The sequence below is a fragment of the Oryx dammah genome, unplaced genomic scaffold, assembly GCF_014754425.2.
Source record: "Oryx dammah isolate SB20612 unplaced genomic scaffold, SCBI_Odam_1.1 HiC_scaffold_27, whole genome shotgun sequence".
Taxonomy (NCBI): domain Eukaryota; kingdom Metazoa; phylum Chordata; class Mammalia; order Artiodactyla; family Bovidae; genus Oryx; species Oryx dammah.
This window is the reverse complement of record NW_024070211.1, coordinates 24,969,572-24,993,460: the sequence shown is the minus strand read 5'-3', so window position 1 is coordinate 24,993,460 and position 23,889 is coordinate 24,969,572. Positions and strand designations below refer to the sequence as shown.

Here is a 23,889-nt window from a genome sequence, read left to right as displayed (position 1 = left end):
AATCTTTATTTCCGGGCACTCACCAACCAAATGAGCTGATGCTAGGCTGGAGCCTCTGTGATGGCTTTTGTTGCCTCTGAGAAGCCAGGAGCTGGAGTCCTCAGACCTGTTGCTGCAACTCACCTTCCTGTGATGTTCCATCTCTTTTCCACTTTCTGTCCAGAGATGCTCCATCTCTTTGCCACTTACCAGATTCCGTAAGAGTGCATTTAAACGGTGGAACCTGATTTCCAAAGGAGCCAAGGAAATGTCGTTTTGATCTTTCCCAAAGCCCAAGTTCAAGGGGAGGCAGGAATGGACGGGGGTGCTAGTTGACAATTTCCATTGTGCTTTGGTCGTCTGGTGCATTCCTGAGAATCCCTGTGGGAAATTCTATTTAAGATCATTTCCTAGGAGCAGGCGTCCTAGGGAAAATTGTGACATTTTACCAAATGAAAAGGCAAGAATGTGAATATTCTGACATTTGTCTCTTTTAACGTTATATACAAATATTTCTATTCCAGTAGATAAAAGGCCACGTGAAAGATTTTCACTCAAAGTCCCTTAAGGTTGTCTAGCGTTTTAATGCATAAATATCACTTTCATAGCAGTAACAGCAAGCTATAGTATAAGCATATGATTGGTTATATTCACGTCTGTCTGTCCCAGTAGATTTTGAGTCCCTTGAAACTAAGAATCTTATTTTCCTCCCCTTGGTATGCCCCACAATTCCCAACAGTGCCTGACCGTAAGTGCACAGTAAATGTTGAGTGAATTGTAAAAGATATCAACTGAGATCTGTTCATAAATCAGTCTTTCTTATTTCTTTGTACTTTACTGACTCAGATTTGACAAGATTCAGCCATTAGTCTGAATATTGCATTCACTGTAGAAGACCAGATGAGATCACATCTAATATTCCTTTTTAAAAATTTATTTTTGGCTGCATTTGGTGTTCATTGCTGTGCACAGGCTTTCTCTAGTGGCAGACAGGGGCTACTCTTCACTGTATTGCCCAGGTCTCACAGTGCAGGGGCGTCTCTATTGCAGAGCACAAGATCTAGGGCACTGGGCTTCTGTAGTTGTTACTCGAAGGCTCTAGAGCTCAGGCCCAGTGGTTGTGGCCGATGGGCTTAGGTGCTCTGCGGCCTGTGAGATCTTCCTGGACCAGGGATTAAACCCGTGTGCCCTGCATTGACAGGTAGATTCTTAACCCCTGAACCACCAGGAAAGTCTCCCATATTGAATATTCTTTTTCAACATCATTTTGTTTTACCTGTAAGAATAAATTGTGAAAAGTTCTATAGAGAGTGGCACCCAATAGTAAATACTGTGCAGGCATGGATGCTCCATTTCAAAGATTCTAGAACTCCCAGAGAGTTGAATGTGCTAGGAGTCTTAACATGTAAAAAGGGAACCCTGGAGCAGTGGTCAACAGCATGAAGCTTTAAGGCTCTTTGAGAGATCAATTCTCAGGAGAAGAGTATCTGAAGACATGGTCCTTCAGTGCTTCACACCTTTCATCTAATAAATGCAATGATGATGTAGCCAGAGGTGGAGAAAAAATTCTGCAATTCTTAGTGGACTAGAGAATTTTGTAAAGAGAAAACCTGCTACCTTGTGTATAAGTATGTAAGTAGTAGTAGAGGATAAGGAAAGATAAGTAAGCACACTTGAGGAATCACCACCCAGGTTACTGTAGATGTAGCATGACCAGCATCTCAGAAGTCCCTGTGTCCTTTACCCTGCACCTCCTCCAAGGTACCCACTCCTCATGAACCTGAACTTCTCTTTCCCATTAGTTTAGTGGTCTGTCTTCATGCCAATACCACTCTGTTATTTTTTTCTTTTTACACTTTGTTGATTGATTCATTTATGGCTGCGTTGGGCCTTCATAGCACGGGATTTGTTTGTCGCAGTGAGTGGGGCCGCTCTCTAGTTGCTGTGTGGGCTTCTCACTGCAGTGGCTTCTCTTGTTTCTGAGCGTGGGATCCAGTCATGAGGACTTCAGCAGTTGCGGCTCCCAGGCTCTAAAGCACAGGGTCAGTAGATGTGGAGCACAGGCCTTCTTGCCCCTTGGCACATGGGATTTCCCTGGACCAGGGATCAAACCCCTGTCCCCTGCACTGGCAGGCAGATTCTTAACCACTGGACCACCAGGGAAGTCCCCTACTCTCCTATTTATTGTAGCTTTCTAATAAGTCTTGATGTCAGATAGTAAAAGTCCTCAACTTTGTTCTTTTTGAAAACTATTTATTTTTTATTATTCTTGGCCTTTTGGATTTCCATGTGGCTTTTGGAATCAGTTTGTCATTTTCTCCAATGCTAAATTTTTAATTGAGATTATATTGACTTTAATAGATCAACTGGGGAGAATTGACTTCTTTTGTAGTAGTGAGTTTTTAAATTCATGGGACTTATAGTGGTGGTGGTGATTTAGTCACTAAGTCATGTCTGACTCTTGTGACCCCGTGGACTGAAGCCTGCCAGGCTCCTCTCTCCATGGAATTCTCTAAGCAAGAATACTGGAGTGGGTTGCCATTTCCTCCTTTGGGGGATCTTCCCAACCCAAAGATGATCATAAGCTCAATAATGTGCTTGTTTACTCTGTAGCAGTCTTGCATATTATATCTTAGATTTATTATTATGTATTAATATGTTTGTTGATGAAAATTATATTTGTTTCATTTTCTAATTATTTATAGCCCTTTTGTATAAATACAGTTGCTCTTTGTACACTGACATATCTAGTGATGTTGGTAAATTCAATTAATTCCTTTAATTGCTTGAATGTTCTTTTGGATTTTCTGCTTAACACAATTATGTAATTGGTGAACAATACCAAATTTACTTTTTCTTTAATATTTAATTCTTTTGTTGGCTTTATCATGTGGGCTTAGGTTTCCAGTATGATGCTGAATAGAAATGATGGTGTGGTTATTCTTGTTTCTAAACTCAGGGAGAAAGTATTTTATATTTCATCTTTAAGGATGATGTTAGCTATAGATTTTTTTGGTGGTACCATTTATCAGCACTAGAAAGTATTCTTTTATCCCTGATTTGCTATGAGTTTGAGTTTGTTTTTTTTAACATCCTAAATAGTATTGGATTTCCTTAAGTGATTTTTTGCATCTCTTAACATGATCATCAGAGAAGGCAATGGCACGCCACTCCAGTACTCTTGCCTGGGAAATCCCATGGACAGAGGAGCCTGGTGGGCTGCAGTCCATGGGGTCACTAAGAGTCAGACACGACTGAGCGACTTCACTTTCACTTTTCACTTTCATGCATTGGAGAAGGAAATGGCGACCCACTCCAGTGTTCTTGCCTGGAGAATCCCAGGGACAGGGGAGCCTGGTGGGCTGCCATCTGTGGGGTGGCACAGAGTTGAACATGACTAAAGCCATGCAGCAGCAGCAGCAGCATCTTCTCTGTGATGCTGTTTCAAAATAAGAAATTCACCTTGAAGGGTTTAGAGAGATAAGGTGGGCCAAGTTACCTGTAGAGAGAAATAGTAGTATCTACCTTGTCATAAAGGGCAGATGGATGGTTCATCCATCACAACCATGAAACTGCCTAAGAATTTGTCTCATTACCAAAGTATGCCTGGTTGGTGATCGAATGAACACTAATAGGGACATAGCAGACAGATGTAGAGGAGTGAATTAGCTGCCTTGCATGCTATACTCTGAAAATCAGCTGAAAGTCGAGTACTTAATTTTAATCGCAAAACACAACTGAGGACCGTGTTTATGTGTATCTGTAGGAATGTTCCTTAGAACATATTCACTGGGGAAAGGAAATAAACACTTCATGTATCATATTTTTAAATGCACACAGGGTTTCTTGTGAGTGCTGTAGCTTATTTGATTTTTTTCTGACCCTGACTCCAGTACTCTTGCCTGGAAAATCCCATGGACGGAGGAGCCTGGTGGGCTGCAGTCCATGGGGTCGCTAAGAGTCGGACACAACTGAGCAACTTCACTTTCACTTTTCACTTTCATGCACTGGAGAAGGAAATGGCAACCCACTCCAGTGTTCTTGCCTGGAGAATCCCAGGGACGGGGGAGCCTGGTGGGCTGCCGTCTATGGGGTCGCACAGAGTCGGACACGACTGAAGCGACTTAGCGGCAGCAGCAGCTTCCTCATAAGAGCTTCCCAGGTGATGCTAGTGGTAAAAAACCCACCTGCCAGTGCAGAAGGCATAGGAGATGTGGGTTCGATCCCTGGGTCAGGAAAATCCCCTGGAGGAGGGCATGGCAACCCACTCCAGTATTCTTGCCTGGAGAATCCCCACAAACAGAGGAGACTGGCGGGCTGCAGTCCGGAGGGCCTCAAAGAGTCGGACACGACTGAAATGACAGCACGCACACCCTCGGCCTCATCATAACATTGCGTGGCCACATCAGGCACACCTAGAACAGTCTGCAGAGCAGGACTGCCATTTTTAAATTCTCCAGTAATCTCCAGTTCCTCTTGTGATACACAAGCTGCAAAGGATTCCCCCCAGGAAGTTCTGTTTCTACACAAGGAGCCAGGACTCAACGGTTTGAGCCATCATTCCCCGGGGTGAGTGACCAAGAACTGGGGCAGAGTTCATTTTCCTCTAATGTGAGCCGCTCATGTCACCAAGTCTCCGAAGACTTTTAAGATCTTTCTCTGGGACTGCTTTATACGCAAATGTTTCTTCATTGGCACATCACTTGAAGGCCTTCAAAATTTACGATCACCTTTTAAAACTATTTTATTTATATATTTGTTTGGTTTCCTAGGGTCTTAGTTGTGGCATGCAGGATCTTTGGTTGTGGCGTGTGAGCACTACAGCGCTGGCCCAGTAGTTGCAGCATGTGGGCTCCCTAGTCATGCGACACGCGGGATCTTATTTCTCCAACTAAGAATCGAACCCACGTCCCTTGCATTGGAAAGTGGATTAGTACTCACTGAAGTACTGTATGATTATATTTTACGGTACTCATATAATTCAGAAAGTTTTTTTATTTTTTTTTAACGTGTACTTCACGAAAGCACTCAGGGAGCTCCGACTATACCATGTTCAGCTTGAGGAGTCCATATTGGCCTCTGGAATTTAACAAGGTGAGATAGTCTTCACCATTCCCTGTGTGGTCCCCTAGGCGCGAGCCCCAGCATCTTCTGGGACCTTCTTAGAAATGCAGACCCTATGGCCCCACCTGGACCTGCTGAATTAGATTCTGCATTTTAACACGTTCCCAGTGGGCTCCAATGCAAGATGGAGTTACAAAAACCCTGAAGCAGTTTTTACACAGCTTTCTAGCCTATATGGTAACAATGGCAGTTACATTTCAACTTGCGTGGGCCTGTTCAACAATCATATCACATCTGAACATGAGTTTCATCTGTTCGCTTGTTGCTCAGAGGCCCCTCTGCCCACCCACATCTGAGGAAAGTCGTTTAAATGTTTGACAGTGTCTTTTGTGTCTTCTAGCAGATTGCCCTTCCCTATACTTGTCATTCTTGCAAGCTGCTTAGCAGTTGTCAAAGAGAATGTTATAACCTGCCTGGGAAGCTTGTTTGATCTGATGTCATAATCCTGTTGACCTGCCAAGCCCTGTGATTCGTTATAGTTAGAACTGTTCATATTAATGTGAAGTACGGGTGGGGAAGCTTTGTTTCATGAAGATCTACTGTTTGGACTTGTTAGATTCTGTGAAACCGAGACAAGGAAGTGATTATTTCCTAAATCATACTGTATGTGGAGTTTAGAAATATATAGTCTACCTGAATCCTTTCTAGTTGATATTATAAAAAGCATGCAATAATGTCTTCATTATATTACCACGTCAAGAAACGTTAATACCTGCCTTATTTACTTTTTGAGCAAACCAGTGCCGTTTAAAGAGAGTATACGCAGGAAAACAAGATAAAAAATTGCTACATTGTTACATGGATTATGCATACTCAATCATTCAAGACAATTAGTCAATGAATAAACAATTGAAAAATTATCTACCTGTTAGAATATAATTTTTAAATGGTAAAATCATAACACTGGTCCAAATATAAAATGAATGTGTCAAAGATTTTATTCAACTGATTAATTAATGAAGGAACCAGTCAAATATAAAGAGGGACTAAATATTTACAGGCAGCTTGATAAATATTACTTTATGATTGCTGGGTTATATACAAAACTGGTACTGTTCTACAGGGCAACAAACTGTTACCTTTGAGGTTAACAGCAATTATTTGTATCTCTAACCACCCCCCCAAATCTATCACTTAGCCTGTTCTTTCATAAACTCTGAGAATTTTAATCAATATTAAAGAGTGGAGTAAACAAAGTATTATTCCTTCTATTATCTTTGAGTGGTCTGTGCCCCCAGAAGACATGGAAATGAGGTTTTCTGCCTTACCTTACATATAAATTTTATATAATTTTTCTTACACTTATAGAGAACCATTTTCTGTTAAAAATGTCAACATCATTTCTAATGAAGGATTTCATATGCTCACTTTCCAAGTGGGCATTTATTCTAAAACAGCAGAAGGTAAAAGTTGGCATACTTTTTTCTACATCCTATAGTTACTCCTGAACACCAGTAGGTTTTCAGAATAACTGTAGATTTCCATACCTAGTGATCCTGAGTACTCAACTTGTGCTTGGCTATCTGAGGTGGCTCCGAGAACAGTCATGACAGAGTGCCCACTCAAAGAGGTGTGAATATCAGGAGGTTCTACTGTTGACACACACCACGTGGCAAGGTAAATCTGGTCCCTGCTTTTGGTTCTCTGTGGACGCTGGTGTGTTCCGTTAGGAAATTAATATTTTTGAGATTAAGCACTCACTCCTTCTTCCCTATTCATATGCTAATTACATAACATGTAGGTTTCTCTCTAATCATTTATATTCATATTCATGAACAGTGCTTCCTCCCTCTTGCCGTTTGGCTTCCATCGAATCTCATCTGCATTATTCTCAGAAATTGAATTAATTGTGAGCTAGCATGGAAGAAGAGTATATTAACTAGGAAACATTGATCTATAACTAAAAATTATTTTTTAAAATAATTGTCGGGTGTGTGGGTTTTGTTAAAGTTTGTTTTAATGTCAGGGTCTGCTTGCATTCTGAGCATTCACTACATCTACAAAGAAGAGGGTCTTGGCTTTTTACGGCGCTCCTGACTTCAGCTTGCTCTCCAAAGGCAGCCAAGGGCAGAGAGGGCCCTTCACATTCTCAGCAGGGGACCTGGCCGAGGGGAAGATGCCAGAATCATAGAGTTCTCGGCATAAATAGTTCCAAGATCTGAATGCATTCTTTCCTAACAATTGAATGAATGGGTTTGTTCTCCCCTTCTTTCTGGTGAGCTAACTTTGTGTTGTGTTGGTCTGTTCAAGAGCATTCTTCAGTGAAGATATTTGGGGTAGAATATAAATGTGCCTCAGTAAACCACATATGGGAATGTGATGTAGGGTTAGAATTCACAACTGCGGGGAGTTCGCAAGGCCTGCCTGTTGAAATATCTAGAGAAGTTTACCAAAAGGAAGAGCGTTTCTGTTTGGCTCAGAATAAAAACATTGTTTTATGTGTTTGTGTGAGCATTCACTAAAATTTGTTCTGATGCATGGGACAGCTCCATTAGGATTCTTTCCTAAACACTTTAGATTGCCAGTGTTTATTATTGTTTTCTGTATGAGGTATAGTAAAGCCCAAGCTTTTATCTGTATATTAACTTTTATAACTGAAAATGAGAATAGGTACAAAAATCAAAGGCAATAAGATAGATCTTCCTGCACTTTAACTTTAAAAATGCTAGGTTCATGTAATCATTTATTTTTTCCCCAAATAATTTAAAAGGCTTCATTTGAGCCTTGATGGTAAATTGAATTAAAGATTTATTAAATTTCAATGTGATCTTTAGGATAACAATGGCCACACAATTTATATGCCTTTTTTTATGCCTTTATTTTAAATGTTACCTACATCATAGAAGGATGGTATCTTGATTATCATATAGATTCTTGGGGGCATTTCATTATTTTGGATGATGTAAAAATTTATAAGCATCAGTAATTATTTTCATTTTTGTCTGTTTTGAAAGCCTGATTTTAACATCCTGACTTTTTGCATTGATTTTATTTTTATCATAATAAAGGTGTTGACTAGAAGACTTAGAAAATATTTGCAAAGCCTGGAGAAGGTAATCATCATCCGTGATATCCAAAGAGAAGAAAACTACTCTTAATATATTCATCTGTTTCCTGATGTTTTATCCTTCGATGATAATGTAGATTTATCTAAAATTAGGATCATCCTTTATGTAGAGTTTGTATTCTGCTTGATATTCTCACTTACAGATACTTTGAAACTATTTTTTAAAAAAGGCAGAGGGTGCAGAAATGTATCTTTTCAAATGGAAATATTCCTGCAGTCTTCAATTTTATCTCCTTTTTGGTGTAAACAACATTATACTATGCTTGATTTATGTCTTTCCAGATTCTTTCTTATTACAACATATGCTCCATTCTTTATCATCTTTTTGCTTATTTGTGTTTTCTGATTGCTCTATGGTGGAGCACTGTTAACTTTTTGGACTTCATCAATATAGATTGAAATAACAAGAAGCATTCCTATCTAAGAGCCTTTGTGAGCAGCTTTTTCTCAGATCATTTTCTTAGGATAAATTCCTAGAAGTGCCATCACTGGGTCTAAGTGGTGAATATTTTGTACTCTTTGTAGTCTAATTGCATTCTTCTTGAAAGTGAGTTTTAAATGTGTTTTCTACAAAGTAAAGCACATTTATTCAGCCATTTTTGCCCTCATGTCTTTGCTTTATCAGGCTTTGTTGCATCATTACTTTTCCCATCTTCCATAGAGTTCCTATCTCCTTATAAACCACACACACTTTTTTCTCTTCCCCCACCCCCAAATCCACATTTTTCTGGACAGCATTATCCCAGTGCTATCCAGTGGCTCCCACTTCTGTGTTCACTGACTCATTGGAAAAGACCGTGATGCTGGGAAAGATTGAAGGCAAAAGGAAAAGGGGGCTGCAGACGATGCTGTATGGTTAGATAGCACTGCTGACTCAACGGGCGTGAATTTGGGCAAACTCCGGGAGACAGTGAATGACAAAGGAGCTTGGTGTGCTGCAGTTCATGGGCTCACAAAGAGTAGGACATAGCTTAGTGACTGAACAGGAACACCCTGTCCTCAGCCTCACCGCTCACCTTTGCCATCCCAGAGAATAGTGACCTCTTGTCCCTCTGGCCCCATGTACTGTGCCAAACACATGAAGATCACCTCTTCATTGAGAATCTACCAAAATCAAAACATCAGATACTATCCTCAGATGAAGATTTTGTGTTTTTTGTTTCTATAAATTTAGTAGCTTGAAAAAATTAGTATAAAAAGTTGTCCTTGAATTTTCAAGCATTATTTTTTAGAAGCTGTTTCAGTTTAGTTCAGTCGCTCAGTTGTGTCCGACTCTTTGTGACCCCATGAATCACAGCACACCAGGCCTCCCTGTCCAACACCAAGTCCCGGAGTTCACTCAACTCATCCTTTGAGTCGGTGATGCCATCCAGCCATCTCATCCTCTGTCGTCCCCTTCTCCTCCTGCCCCCAATCCCTCCCAGCATCAGGGTCTTTTCCAATGAGTCAACTCTGAGCATGGGTGACCAAAGTATTGGAGTTTCAGCTTCAGCATTAGTCCTTCCAGTGAACACCCAGGACTGATCTTCTTTAGGATGGACTGGTTGGATCTCCTTGCAGTCCAAGGGACTCTCAAGAGTCTTCTCCAACACCACAGTTCAAAAACATCAATTCTTCGGTGCTCAGCTTTCTTCACAGTCCAACTCTCACATCCAACATGACCACTGGAAAAACCATAGCCTTGACTAGACGGACCTTTGTTGGCAAAGTAGTGTCTCTGCTTTTCAGTGTACTGTCTAGGTTGGTCGTAACTTTCCAAGGAGTAAGCGTCTTTTAATTTCATGGCTGCAGTCACCATCTGCAGTGATTTTGGAGCCCCCAAAAATAAAATCTGACACTGTTTCCACTGTTTCCCCATCTGTTTGCCATGAAGTGATGGGACCAGATGCCATGATCTTCGTTTTCTGAATGTTGAGCTTTAAGCCAACTTTTCACTCTCCTCTTTCACTTTCATCAAGAGGCTTTTTAGCTCCTCTTCACTTTCTGCCATAAGGGTGGTGTCATCTGCATATCTGAGGTGATTGATATTTCTCCCGGCAATCTTGATTCCAGCTTGTGCTTCTTCCAGCCCAGCGTTTCTCATGATGTACTCTGCATAGAAGTTAAATAAGCAGGATGACAATACACAGCCCTGATGTACTCCTTTTCCTATTTGGAACCAGTCTGTTGTTCCGTGTCCAATTCTAGCTGTCACTTCCTGACCTGCATACAGGTTTCTCAAGAGGCAGGTCAGGTGGTCTGGTATTCCCATCTCCTTCAGAATTTTCCACAGTTTATTGTGATCCACACAGTCAAAGGCTTTGGCACAGTCAATAAAGCAGAAGTAGATGTTTTTCTGGAACTCTCTTTCTTTTTCGATGATCCTGCGGAAGCTGTTTAGAAGAAGTTTATTATCAGAAATGTAGAGACCCCAAATGAACGTAGAAAGTTCATTAGAACTGGTTCAAGTATTTTTCTTACAAAAATATCTAAATTGCCTTTATATAGCACCACCTTTTATGGCCCAAAAGGGCTTCTCTGGCGGTGCAGAGGTTAAAGCATCTGCCTGCAATGTGGGAGATCTGGGTTCAATCCCTGGGTCCGGAAGATCCCCTGGAGAAGGAAATGGCAACCCACTCCAGTATTCTTGCCTAGAGAATCCCATGGACGGAGGAGCTTGGTGGACTATAGTCCACAGGTCGCAAAGAGTCGGACACAACTGAGCAACTTCACTTTCACTTTTACTTTATAGCCCCAAACCCAACTATGTGGATAGAAAGAAAGAAGCTCCACAGCAGCAGGCATGTTGGCCAAAATTACTTTCACCTCAAATGCTAGGACTGTGGACCAAAAATAGTCTCATTTCCTGATACACTGAGGAAGAACAGAGCTGGTTGATGAAAAATATTCCAACCAGATGTCCAGGAATTTGGTAACTGCAGGTACAAAGGAAGGGAAGGAAGGAAGGCAAATTGTCTTCTATGTATTAAAACAGTGAAAGTGTTACTCAGTCATGCCTGATTCTTTGTGACCCCATGGACTATAGTGTGCCAGATCCTCTGTCCATGGGATTCTACAGGCAAGAATACTGGGGTGGGTAGCCATTTCCTTCTCCAGGAGACCTTCCCAGCCTAGGGATCAAACTCAGGTCCCCCACACGGGGGGCAGATTCTTTACCATCTGAGCCACCAGAGAAGCCCATTATATAACAGTGTTTTTTTTTTTTTTTTTTTTAAATTATGTTATTTTTCTTTGGCGATGGGTCTTCATCGACACATGAGGGCATTCTCTAGCTGTGACAAGTGGGGGCTACTCTCTAGTTGTGATGCCTGGGCTTTTCACCATGGTCACATCTCTTGTTGCAGAGCCCTAGGGCTTGGGCTTCAGTCCTTGTGGCATATGAGCTTAGTTGCCCTGCAGCATGTGGAATCTTCCCAGACCAGGGATCAAACCCATGTCCCCTGCAATGGCAGGTGGATTCTCAACCACTGAACCACCAAGGGAAGTCCTAATCCTAACAATGGGTTTTAAGTATTATGGATAGTCCATTGAGAGAAAAGCATTACAGTCTCCAGATCTCTGTAGCTGAATATCTGTGACATGTTAGGCACTGTGCTGGGAGCTTTGAGGAATAAGGTCAAGTTGCAGGAGAACTTCCTCCTTGCCAGTCAGTGTTACAATCAACTCAGGAGAAAGGCATGCAAACAGAGAACTACAGCGAAGGCAATTTAAGAGAGGGGCTTTCTGAGTGCTGTTAAGCAAATGCCTTTACATTCAGTTCACAGACAGGCTATTTCCAACTGTGGGGGCAGAGGAAGATATTCTACAAAGGAAGTAGCTTTTGAGCTGAGCCTTAGATGAGCTGATAATATCTTGAGAGATAAAGATGGCTAAAAGTGTACATGAAAGGGATGCAGAATTCTGATAAAATTGTGCCAGGCATTTTGGGAAAAGCAAGTAGATCTATCTGACTGGTGTGGAAAGTTCAAATGGAAAAGGAATGAGAGAAAACCCTGATATGATAGGTTAATTAGACCCAGATCATGCAGGACTCGGACTCTCAATTGAGAGGCTGGTATTTATCAGAGTTGTTTCTGTTTTGACTCACTACGTGAGCATTATGTTGGGATGTAAAAATGCAGACTCCTGGGCCATGCTGCAAGTCAGAATCAGAAGGCCGGCCTCTGAAATCTGCATCTTTAAAATTATCCGAAATTTTGATTTAGTGTTTCCAGTGCACGCTAAATTCCAGGGGTGCCTTGTGGCTCAGCTGGTAAAGAATCCGCCTGCAGTGTGGAAGACCTGGGTTCAATCCCTGGGTTAGGAAGATCCCCTGGAGAAGGGAATGGCTACCCACTCCAGTACTCTGGCCTGGAGAATTTCATGGACTGTATAGTTCATGGGGTGACAAAAAGTTAGACACAATTGAGCAACTTTTACTTTCACTTTCACTTTTTCAGAGCACACTAACACTAACACTGGTGAACATTTGCATTGAAATGGCAACCAGGAAGGCAGTCAGTGAATGCTGTGGGCAGGTGAATGGCCAGCAGGCAGGGAAATTCAGCAGTGGCAGCAGATGCAGAAGCTTGTGCATCAAGGAGGAGGGGAGTCTGTGGAAGTGACTGGTGGCCAAAGGTAGTAACAGAGAGGGGCAGTCATTAGGACTCATGGGGGTGGTACCAGCAGAAATATGTATAATAAATGAATTTCCCTGAACACCTCCAGGGTCAGTCTGAACCTCTAGCCCTCTGCAAAGCTGTGTTTAACCCCCACTGCTAACAGAAATACTTATGCAAAAAAAAATGCCTGGACTTTCCTGAGGGCATCTCACATGTGCTCATGAACCCATCTGAGTCCCGAGCGCCACGTTGTCCTGCTGGATGTCATGATGTGAAGACTGCTCTGCTGGGTCCCTTGCTCTCTGCCCAGGCTGTGACCCACGAGGACCTTGAACTTGCTTACTGCCCTCCAGGCCCAGCAGCTTTCTGATACTGTCCCACCAGCCAGTCTGGGAGATGCCGTTGTCGCTGTGAGTTCTGTAGTCCCTGCCCCGCCAGCATCCTTCCCTGCTGATTTGTGTGTCACCAGCATCTCTTTGGCTACCTCACCAGGCCAAACAGATACAGCGGATGACCTGGATGCTGCACTTATGTCCTGCCAGGGGGTATCGTAAAGTACCCACATGGGGCACTGTGGCCTGAAGGGATGAGGAAGACTGGATTCTTCTCTTTGGCTAGCCCTCTGCCAGAAGGATCTCCAAGCAGCCCTCTTTATCTCTGTGTTTTGTAGATGGAGGAAAATGCTCTTTCATCCTCTCTAACTTCTTCAGGGCTCAGACATCAGTGCAGTGGGGCTGCCAGGATACACCCTGAGAGGCAGAACCTCCTATCCCCACTGAGAGAGTAGAGGCTTGTGTTGGGGTATTGAGTTCATTGTGCCTGGCCCTCCTCCTCCCCTCAAAATGTATGTTCCTCTAAAACACGAGACACCCTCTGTTCCCAGCAGGTGATGCTTTGGCAGGCCAGCTGCACCCTCCCCCCATCACTATATCTGACCAGTCCCCTGTGGAGGATACCATGAGATCACTTGAGATCCCCACTTCACATGAGGATTGAAAGGCAAACTGTGTTTGGAAGAAAAGAGACAAAAATTATTTCACTTAATTTTTTAATAGAGGCAGTCTGCGCTAGGTCGCTTCAGTCGTGTCCGACTCTTTGTGATCCTATGGTCTGCAGTCCGCCAGGCTCCTCTGCCTATGGGATTTTCCAGGCAAGAATACTGGAGTGGGTTGCCATGCCCTCCTCCAGGGGTCTTCCCCACCCAGAGATCAAACCCAAGTCTCTCATGTCTCCTGTACTGGCAGGCGGGTTCTTTACTGCTAGCACCACCTGGGAAACCCAGAGGCAGTACATTTATGTAATTCAAAAGGTACACAGGGGTATACCTTTTCACAGGGGTATCCTGTGAAAAGTCTTCCCACTCCATCCCCTGCCCTTCAAGTGAACGTATTTGTGTTTAAAGTAAAAATGTACCGTATAGTCTACCAGCTTTTTAAAAATGGAAAATGGTAGCATGCTGTACACAGTGTTCTATACCATGCTTTTTACAATTCTATATAAGAGCTTCCTCATTCTTTCTACAGCTGCAGAGTATTTGTTAGAGCCCACCATCTCTCTTATTTTTGTCTAAAATGTCATTTTTAATTTCATGTGTTAAATGAACAGTAAAATTGATTTTGCCTGGGGTGTATGGTTCTCTGGATATTTTAAAAAATATTTATTTGTTTGGCTACACCTGGTCTTTGCTACGGCATGTAGGATCTAGCTCCCTGACCAGGCTCCCCCCGCACTGGGAGCGTGGAGTCTTACTTAGCCACAGGATCAGCAGGAAGTCCCAGTTCTCTGGATTTGAATACCAGGGTCGGTTTGAGTAACTGCCACCATAACACGGGACAGCTCTGTCACCCCACCAAGTCCCCCATGCTCTCCCTTTGCAGTTGCACCCTCCCTCCCCCAGACCCTGGCAACCACTGATCTGTTCCCCAGTCCTGTAGATCTGTCTTTCAGAGACTGTCATAAAAATAGAACCATACAGTATGTTACCCTTGGAGACTGCTTTTTCCATTCAGCATGATTTCCTGGAGATTTCATCCAAGCTGTTGCCTACATTAGTATTTTGTTGCTTTTTATTGCCAAGAAATAGTCCATTGCAAGAACATAGCACCGTTTGTTTACCCCTTGAGTGACATGGAGGTTGTTCCCAGTTTGGGGACATTATTAATAGAACGGCTGTAAACATTTGCATACTGGTTTTTGTGTGAATGTAAATTTTAATTTCTCCTCAGCTTAGTTTGATTTCCACTTATGATGATGAGTAAGTTTAGGTATATTTTCATATGTTTATAAGGCATTCATAGTTCCTTTTCTATAAAGTGTTCATTTCCTTTACTTCTTTTTCTTTTTGGGTGTTGATGACTTTTAGACAAGTTGACTAGGGGAGTTGACAGGCATCTGAATGAAAATAACTGTTAGTTTAAAAAGGTAGGACCAAAGTTTGAGAGAAAAATGTCTGAAAACAAAAGATTTTAGAGTTACTCTGGTAGAGAATGGAGAGAGGGGGCCATGGATCTACACAAGCTCTAAATGGAGGGGAAAAAAGACAGCCTGAAGACAGAATCTGTGGAAATGCCCTGTTTGGGATCTGAAGGAGGAAACTAAGCAGGAGACCTCTCGGAGGTCAGAGAAAAGCCATGATGGTGCAGGGTAACATTAACAAAAGCTGAATATTGAAGGTCTACTAAGTAACGGGTGTAAACCCACAGGGCCCAGTGTTCAGAAAAAGAAAGAACATCTCTTTCCCAGAATCCCAAGCAAAACCCCCCAGTTTTGTCTGATTGGACTGGTGCAGGTCACATGACCATCCCTGGACCAATCAGGATAACCAGGAGATACAGCGCCCTGATTGTTCTACCTGGGTCACGGTGCTCCAACTCCCATATTCTCCAGAAGTTCATGGATCCCCAAGGAGAGGTATGAGGCTACTGGGTCAAAGACAGATGCTGAGGAAACAGCCAGCAAGTGTCTAGTAAGTGGGCTTTGAGAATTGTGTATCAACAAAGTTTAGTTTAGTCAGCAGTTGCGTTTCAAGGCGAAGAAGTCTAGGCAACAGGTGGAGAAAAACTCAATTCAAGAGTTTGCCTCAAGTTTTGGTAACCACGAAGCTTAAATGAAGGACTGCTCCTCCCCGCCGCTTGCTCAAATAAGACAACACCCATGCATAATCATAGCACAGGGGACGGTCATGGGGACCGTGATCGTGGAGACGACGCAGCCTGAGGGGTCATTGAGGACAAGGATGGCAGAAGTAACAGCAGGTGAAGCCCAGGGGTCACATGGAGGACATGCAGAGTCCAGGGCTTCCTCTGAGAAGGCAAGTGGCCTCCCCATCCCCATACTCTTGCCCTTCTTGCGTTCCTCCTCACCACTGCAGTCATAAAATCTTGTCATGTTGGTACCCAGTGAGAGCTATGTCAGTGGCTTCCTATTGTTCCCTCAATGTAAGCTTTACAAAGTGGATTGGATTTGAGGACCCTGTGGACTTCCTGCCTGTGTCGACCCTTTACTCTTCAGCGCCCTAAAACCATCACAATCCACCAGCTGACCACTTTTCCTCTTCAACAATGGCAATCCTCTGTCTCTTCTCTAGACTGTAAGCTGCCCATAGTCATGGATTGTGATGGTTTAGCTCAGACTGGATCCTCTAGCAATGTGGCGTGCAGCAGGGGCTCCCACATGTGGACATTGGAAGGATGAATGGGTACCCTCTAATCTGAAAAATGCTCTAGCCTCAGTGTTTACTTCTAAGGTCTGATTCTCACTCATTGTTTACCTGAATCAGATGTCATTTTATTAGAAACTAAACAAAAGCAATAATGAATGAAGAATTGGGGGGGGGGGAAAGACCAAGTCTTTAGAATTCTATTTTATATTTATGGGGGAAAAAAGAGTGGGAGGGCAACATGCCAAAATATAGACACAGTTGACAGTAGGTAGTGGAAATAAGGATCTGTTTTTTCTTATACTTTTTGGTGCTTCCCAGATTTTCTACAATGCATATGTTTTACTTTTTGTTTTCCATATTTTCCAATGCATTGAAGAAAGTGTTTCAATTTTTCAATTATAAAATTTCAAAATAACCCACATGAAACTGTAACAAAACCATAGCAAGCTTCTCATTCTCTGACTTAAATGTATTAACCAATTGATTATGTTGAGACTTCACCTAATGAATTTTGCTGTGAAAACACTAAGGAAGAAGAAAATGGAGGACATTAAGGAGTTAAAAATATTTTAAACATGCCTTTAAGGAAGGAGGCAAAGGAGGGAAGGGGAGAAAGAGAAAAAATAGGGAAAGAAGGAGAGAGGGACATGGGAACAAAGAAAGAAAACCACAGTCTAAAGTGTTCTGAAGAAGGACTGATTAAGCATCGTGCATGCACCCAGTGAAATATGTACACTATCTGAAGCTCTGTCTCTGAAGACAGTGGTAGTGCCCAGATGGGCATGGTGGAACTTCGATACCACCACATCTAAAATATCTTCCCAGACCACCCCAAATAAATGCACTCCGTAAGTAATGATGGTGCACTTGCTTTTAACATGGCTCCCGCAGAAAGTGACTTCCTCCTCCGCCCTGTGCCTGCCAAGAAAGGATGACACCATCTTTGTGAAGATTATGACAATCCTTGTGACTTAAGGTGTGGGTGTACTGGTTGCTCAGGGGTGTCCAACTCTTTGTGACCCCTGTGGACTGTAGCCCATCAGGCTCTTCTGTCCATAGAATTCTCCAGGCAAGAATACTAGAGTGGGTTGCTATTCACTTCTCCATGGGATCTTCCCAACCCAGTGAGTGAAGCCACGTCTCCTGTACCGCAGGCAGATTCTCTACCATCTGAACCACCAGGGAAGCCCTGTGACATAATATTAAATTAAAAAATAATAGATTGAAGGGAATTCCCTGGTGGTCCAGTGGTTAGGACTCAGTGTTTTCACTGCAGTTGCCTGGGTTCAGTCCCTGGTTGGGGAACTGAGATCCTGCAAACCACATAGTATATGGCCAAAAAGCAAATTTTTTAAAAGTATAGAATGAAAAAATAATAATAATAATAGGTTAAAGAAAGTGTGGTTATAGCCATGCATTAAGAAAATAAACATAAAATTTATTCTAAAAGATGGAAAAACTGGAAGACATATCATGAATAGCAATACAATCATGAATAATAGCATGATTGTATTTTTCCTACTTTTAAAATGTTTAGAACCATACATTTTAAAAAAAATATATGTACTATAAGGGACTTCCCTGGTAGCTCAGTGGAAGACTTCACCTTCCAGTGATCCCATATGCCTTGAGGCCAAAAAACCAAAACATAAAATAGAAACAATATTGTAGCACATTTAGGAAAGACTTAAAAAATGGTCCACATAAAAAAAAAAAAAAAGTCTTAAACAAATAGTATCATAAAATAAATGTAAAAATTGTGTTTTAAACACCAAATCAGTTTTACTTGACTTGAAATTAATACAGGAAGAGCTCTCACCATTCTTTGCTCTCCTTCCCGCAGGATGTGCTGGGCGGCATCCTGATCACCGCCATCCTCATTGTCCTCACTTACCCTGCCTGGACCCTTATCGATCGCCTGGACTCGGCCAGTCCCCTCTTCCCCGTGTGTGTTCTAGTGGTGCCATTCTTCCTGTGTTACAACTACCCCGTGTCCGATTACTACAGCCCGACCAGAGCAGACACCACCACCATCATGGCTGCTGGGGCTGGGGTGACCATAGGGTTCTGGATCAATCATTTTTTCCAGCTCGTGTCTGAGCCCACGGAATCTTTCCCTGTTATTCAGAACATCCCACCGCTCACCACTGACATGTTAGTTTTGGGTCTGGCCAAATTCACTGTGGGAATTGTGCTGATCCTCCTGGTCCGTCAGCTTGTACAAAAGCTCTCGCTGCAAGTGTTGTACTCCTGGTTCAAGGTGGTCACCAGAAACAAGGAGGCCAGGCGGAGACTGGAGATCGAAGTGCCTTACAAGTTTGTCACCTACACGTCTGTTGGCATCTGCGCTACCACCTTCGTGCCAATGCTCCACAGGTTTCTGGGATTACTCTGAGCCTCAAACAGTCACTGGATAAGACATCAAAAAGTTGAGTGGGGAAGTCTTGATGACACATTTTTCTTTTAAAAAACTGTCCTTAAGTCACATGTCTATTTTGCTAATATCTAAGATAAATGTTGCTGCTGTATGGCGGGGAAAGTTGTCTTGTGGGAACCACTTGCCTGTAAGGGTCATGTCACGGATGAAGCCGGGCTAAACCCACAGTTGACCTCTTTTGGGGTCCCCCACCCTGTTACATGGACTTTGGGCCAGCCCTGGGCTGGCAGGAATTGCAGCCTGGCTTAGGAGTGGCCACAAACACCCTGGGTTCTGGAGAGCATGACCCAGAAAGCTGGACATCAGGTTTTCTTTTCAATTATGACCCTGCCCATCGCCGAGTCTCAGTGTTGGTCCGAGAGAAAGGGTGACGTTCCTTGGACAGGGTGACTTTCTGTCGTTATGATCACATGAGACCATGCCAGCTCACAGGGAAAGAGTGCTGTAAACCTCCCCGGGAAGCGTGAAAGGCGGGGCAAAGCCCTGAGGTCCTAGGCAAGAGCCTGCTTTCCCGATGTGTCCTGGTCTCTGCCAGGTGCGCATTGGACGGCAGAGGATCTGCTCCTCCTTGTCTGGACACTTTGCAGGATTTGGGTACCATTTATTTCTATCCTCTTCTGGACCATGAACCCAACTGGCTGCTCCCAACTCACTTCATCCGGGTTCCTCTGGGTGTGCGGCTCTCTCCTGCATCAGAGTGACTTGGGACTAGCCCTCTGCCCTTCAGCTTTTTTCTCTTTCTTACAAACTGGGAAGGCACTGTCGTGGGCCTGTTAAAGTGGATCAGTAGAACAGGTGAATGTAATCCTTCTTGGGGCCCTAGACCTCCCTCCTGGCCACTGTTTCTTCATTACTTTTCCTAAATCCATTTTCTCATCTGCTAAATAGAATCAAGGGCCCCCTTTCCATGCCCCCCCCCCACCTCATATCTTTTGGCAATTTTAAGGGTAATTAATGTCAGCCTCTCTTTTGAACAAGCATCCTTTAGACCCCAGGCAAGTCCTTATTAGACTTAGGAAGGTGATCATTAGGCAAACACCCTCCTGCAGGGGCTCCTTGAGGAGGAACAAGAATGAAGAGGAACAGCTGAACAGCTGTCAACAGTGTTCTTAAAAGTGAGCGTCAATGGACAGTTAACAAAGTGTCTTGTGGTGGAGCTCCTGAGCTGCTGAAGCCAATACTTTATGACTTCCTGCATCCTCACCACTCACACACTTTGAGGGGAAATCTGCCTTTCTGGTCAGTTAGGTTCTTACCTCCTCATCCAGCGAGAAAACTGAACACCCGTTTGTCCTGATTTCAAAGATGCACCCTGGCCTTTCGGTTGCGATCATCTCTAATGTTTGACTTCATGCTTCTGACATTTTTCATAGTTAGAAGGCAGGGGTCAAAATGACTTGCCATTTGCCTGTTTTTATATCATCCTCTGACCAGCATCTGTGGCACTCTGGTAGGGGGATGCCCCAGGTCATGGGCACCCCCACCCGAGACCACCCCACATTGCAGTGGACGCAGCACTCTATACCCCCATCCCTGTGGGCTGCCAGACCTGAGATCACAGCCCTGGGTAATATTTAGACAAAATGATTTTAGTTGATTTCTCTGAAGCCAATGGGCAAAAGGATCAGCTTTTTCCACTTGTATCCTTTGAGAAGGGTGGTAATTATTGTCATAGTGGTGGGTGTGAGCAATTCATTTGTGTGTGTATATAAATTTTACTGCCATCTCTTTAGTTTTAAGCCCCAACAATAGAACTGCAGTCAGCTGTATTGATGTATTCAAGTCTGTTATTTATACAATTTGGATTCAGGATGAATATGGTAGCCATAGCTCAGTAAAGAAAGACTCACAGATTGGTCACTTTTTAAAGTCTCTTGTTACATTAACCAAAGAATAAAAAGTGCATATTAGTGAGGCCAAGCTTAGTTTTTGAGCATGACGGCTCTGTGGCTTAGAATCAGGCAGAAACTGTTTAGAAAAACCATTTTAACTGCTTCAAACTGCAACACACACACACAGTCCTCCTCATTCACTCTACCCATCCCTTCACACAAACACAAACCCACCCCCACCCCCCCCTGCCCCGCCCAAGACTACACCTTCCATCTCTGATCTTTGGATTTTCTCTCTGGGGGTAGACTGCCCCCTGCTGGCATAGCCCTGTCTTGGTCCAGAGCGTCTGCTGAGCAGAAGTCTTAGAGATTAAGTTTCAAACTCCAGCTCATCTTGATGTGTCCAGTCCAAGCTTAGAAGCTGTGGTCTGGCCAGCCCTGCATTTGGACGTGATGACACTCAGCATCATCAGACCCTCCAGGTAGAACGGCATGTGCTTTTCCTGACTGCCCTCCTGCCCCCAGCCCACAAGCACTCTGGACCAGGGCATTTCCTCTTGTGAGTGTCATTCTAAACAGCCATCATTCCAGACCAGTTTTGCCCAGACTCCCACCAAAACAGATCATGCAGTAGAAAAAACCAGAGGAGACCATGAACAAAAAACCCTCAACGACTGAAATCACCCTTCCAACATGCCTGCAGATTACACTATAACAGAATTTTCTTGCCCAAATAGGCAACTCACGCTTCCCGAGTGTAACCAAAGCATGTGGTGTTTCAGGGCCATATGCTCTCGTTTTCTATTTTGGAAACCTTCAGCTGTCTTACTTATGTACTGTATGTAAATTTATTCTTTTTAAAATCATTTTTGTTTGATTATGATTTATTAAATGCTTTAAAAGCCAGTGTTCTGCTTCCTTGCAATTTTTTCCCCCTGAGATCCTCAGGGTTTATGGGACCTGAGATGAAAAGAGGTGAGAAAAATAAACAGCGGCTATACAGTTCTCTGGGGCTTCCCAGGTGGTTCACTGGTACAGAATCTGCCTGCTAACGCAGGAGATATGGGTTCGATCCCTGGGTCAGGAAGATCCCCTAGAGAATGAGATGGCAACCCACTCCAGTATTCTTGCCTGGAGAATCCCATGGACAGAGGAGCTTGGTGGGCTACAGTCCTTGGAGTTGCAAAATGACTAAACAACAATGGCGATACAGTTCTCTAGCGCTGTCATGATTCAGCCACGTGCAGATGTTGGTGAGCACCATGGCAGCCACAGGTATGATGAAAAGAAAGGAAGTAGTATGATTGCATATCTAGTTACCCTCCTTCAGCTCCTCGATACTGAAGAGCATCCTCTTACCATATTCGGAGATAAATGTCACTATATATTGAAGATAAGCAAAATGCTGTCTTTTTAAAAATTTATTTATGGCTGCACTGGTCTTTGTTGCTGCATTTGGGCTTTCTCCAGTTGCAGAGTGGGGGCTACTCTCCAGTTGTGTTCGGACTTCTCATTGTGGCTTCTTTTGTTGCATAGTACAGGCTCAGTAGCTGTGATGCCTGTGCTTGGTTGCCTCTTGGAATGTGGGATCCTCCCAGACCAGGGATCAAACCCATGTCCCCTGTGTTGGCAGGCAGACTCTTAACCACTGGACCACTAGGGAAGCCCAAGCGAAAGGTTTTCACAGGTGACTGTGCTATCTGCTGAATGAAATGGACATGACCCCACTTTACAGTCACATCATTGCAATGATATGCTCTCCCCTTAAGCATCCCTTTTTGAAATGGTATTGAAAGCTGACACTCTTATTTGCAAGGCTACGTTAGGATCCTGTTTGTACCTTGAACACTATATTATTTCATAATACCTAATTTGCTGCTTCCCATGGGCATGTGAGGCTAGATGAGACCTCGTCTGCCAAATGGAGGTCTCTGCGGAGAGAAGACTCAGGCTCAGAAATTACAAACCAAGATCCAAAGTTGTTAACGCTGAGGGTAAAGATAAGCTCCCAGTGGGAACTGAGTTCTGCAACTCAACAGAGGCTCATAGGAGAGGTAATGTGTGAGCCAGGCTTAAAGAACAGATGGAGTTTGCATGGAGACGTGATGCAAAGTAGGTACAAGATGAAGCTCTTTGGTGAGGGGACAGCTTGCGAGAGACACTTCCACAACACCTCCAGCTCTTACAAGGAAGAGCCGGACCACACCCATGGTGGTGTGCATGTGTGTGGGAGTTAACAGTGACGGCAGGGCTGGGATAAACAGTGAGCAAGAGGCTTTGATGGGGCAGAACCTGATCACGAGAACAGGAAGGGAGCCTAAGAAGCTCCTTAATCCTTTTCCACATGGGATAATCCAGAGGAGATGACATCTACAGGTGATTTCAGTCTCTTCACTCAAATATTCACCTTTGGGTGCCTTTCTCTCTGCTGTCAATGAACCTCTAGCTCCCACATCCTTTGTTCATCTCTCGGCAGTTATGACAGCAGCAAGGGACTCAATCTGTGTCCTTGGTGTCCACGCCTCCCTCCCACCTGTCTTTGCTCAGTTCCTTGAGCTAAGTCCCATGAAACTTTTTTTTCAATATTTTGCCATGATCCTGTCTCTTTGAGGGACCTGTCTCTTTAAGGACCAAATACTCCATGTTGTTCTTTAATGATTACAAATCATACCCAGTGGCTTCCCAAGTGGCACTAGTGGTAAAGAACCCATATGACAAATGCAGAGGATGTAAGAGACACGAGTTCAATCCCAGGGTTAGGAAGGGGCCCTGGAGGAGGGCGTAGCAGCCCACTTCAGTATTCTTGCCTGGAGAATCCCATGGACAGAGGAGCCTGGTGGGCTACAGTCCCTAGGGTCACAAAGAGCTGGACACGACTGAAGCAACTTAGCACATACCAACTGGAAATAAATGATTACAAATAAAGCCCTGGTTCTCTAGTATGAGGTTAACCAGAACAAAGTGGAATGAGGGTGCAGACATATCTGGTTTCAGGAAATAGATCTTTTCATAAAAGCTGCCTCTGTTTTGGTCGGTTAAGCTTGAATTTTAAGTGCACTACGGAGTTTGCTGCTTAAAAATCATATGGCGGCTCTTCACTCCTGTGAACATGACTCCCTAATAGAGTCTTGAGGATATAGCGCACATGCACTGTTCTCTGCAAGTAGGGCACCCCTGCAGTGCTGCTG

General features: G+C 43.5%; 1 protein-coding gene across 1 annotated transcript in view; it reads left to right on the top strand.

Annotated features, from left to right (window-relative positions):
- Nucleotides 1-21,607, top strand: part of SGPP2 (sphingosine-1-phosphate phosphatase 2) — a 144,649-nt gene extending 123,042 nt beyond the window's left edge. The window contains exon 5 of the mRNA XM_040228489.1: nucleotides 18,276-21,607. Coding sequence (XP_040084423.1) covers nucleotides 18,276-18,827 — 552 coding nt within the window. The 3' untranslated portion in view covers nucleotides 18,828-21,607. The remainder of the gene's footprint in view (nucleotides 1-18,275) is intronic.
- The last annotated feature ends 2,282 nt before the right edge of the window (nucleotides 21,608-23,889 follow it).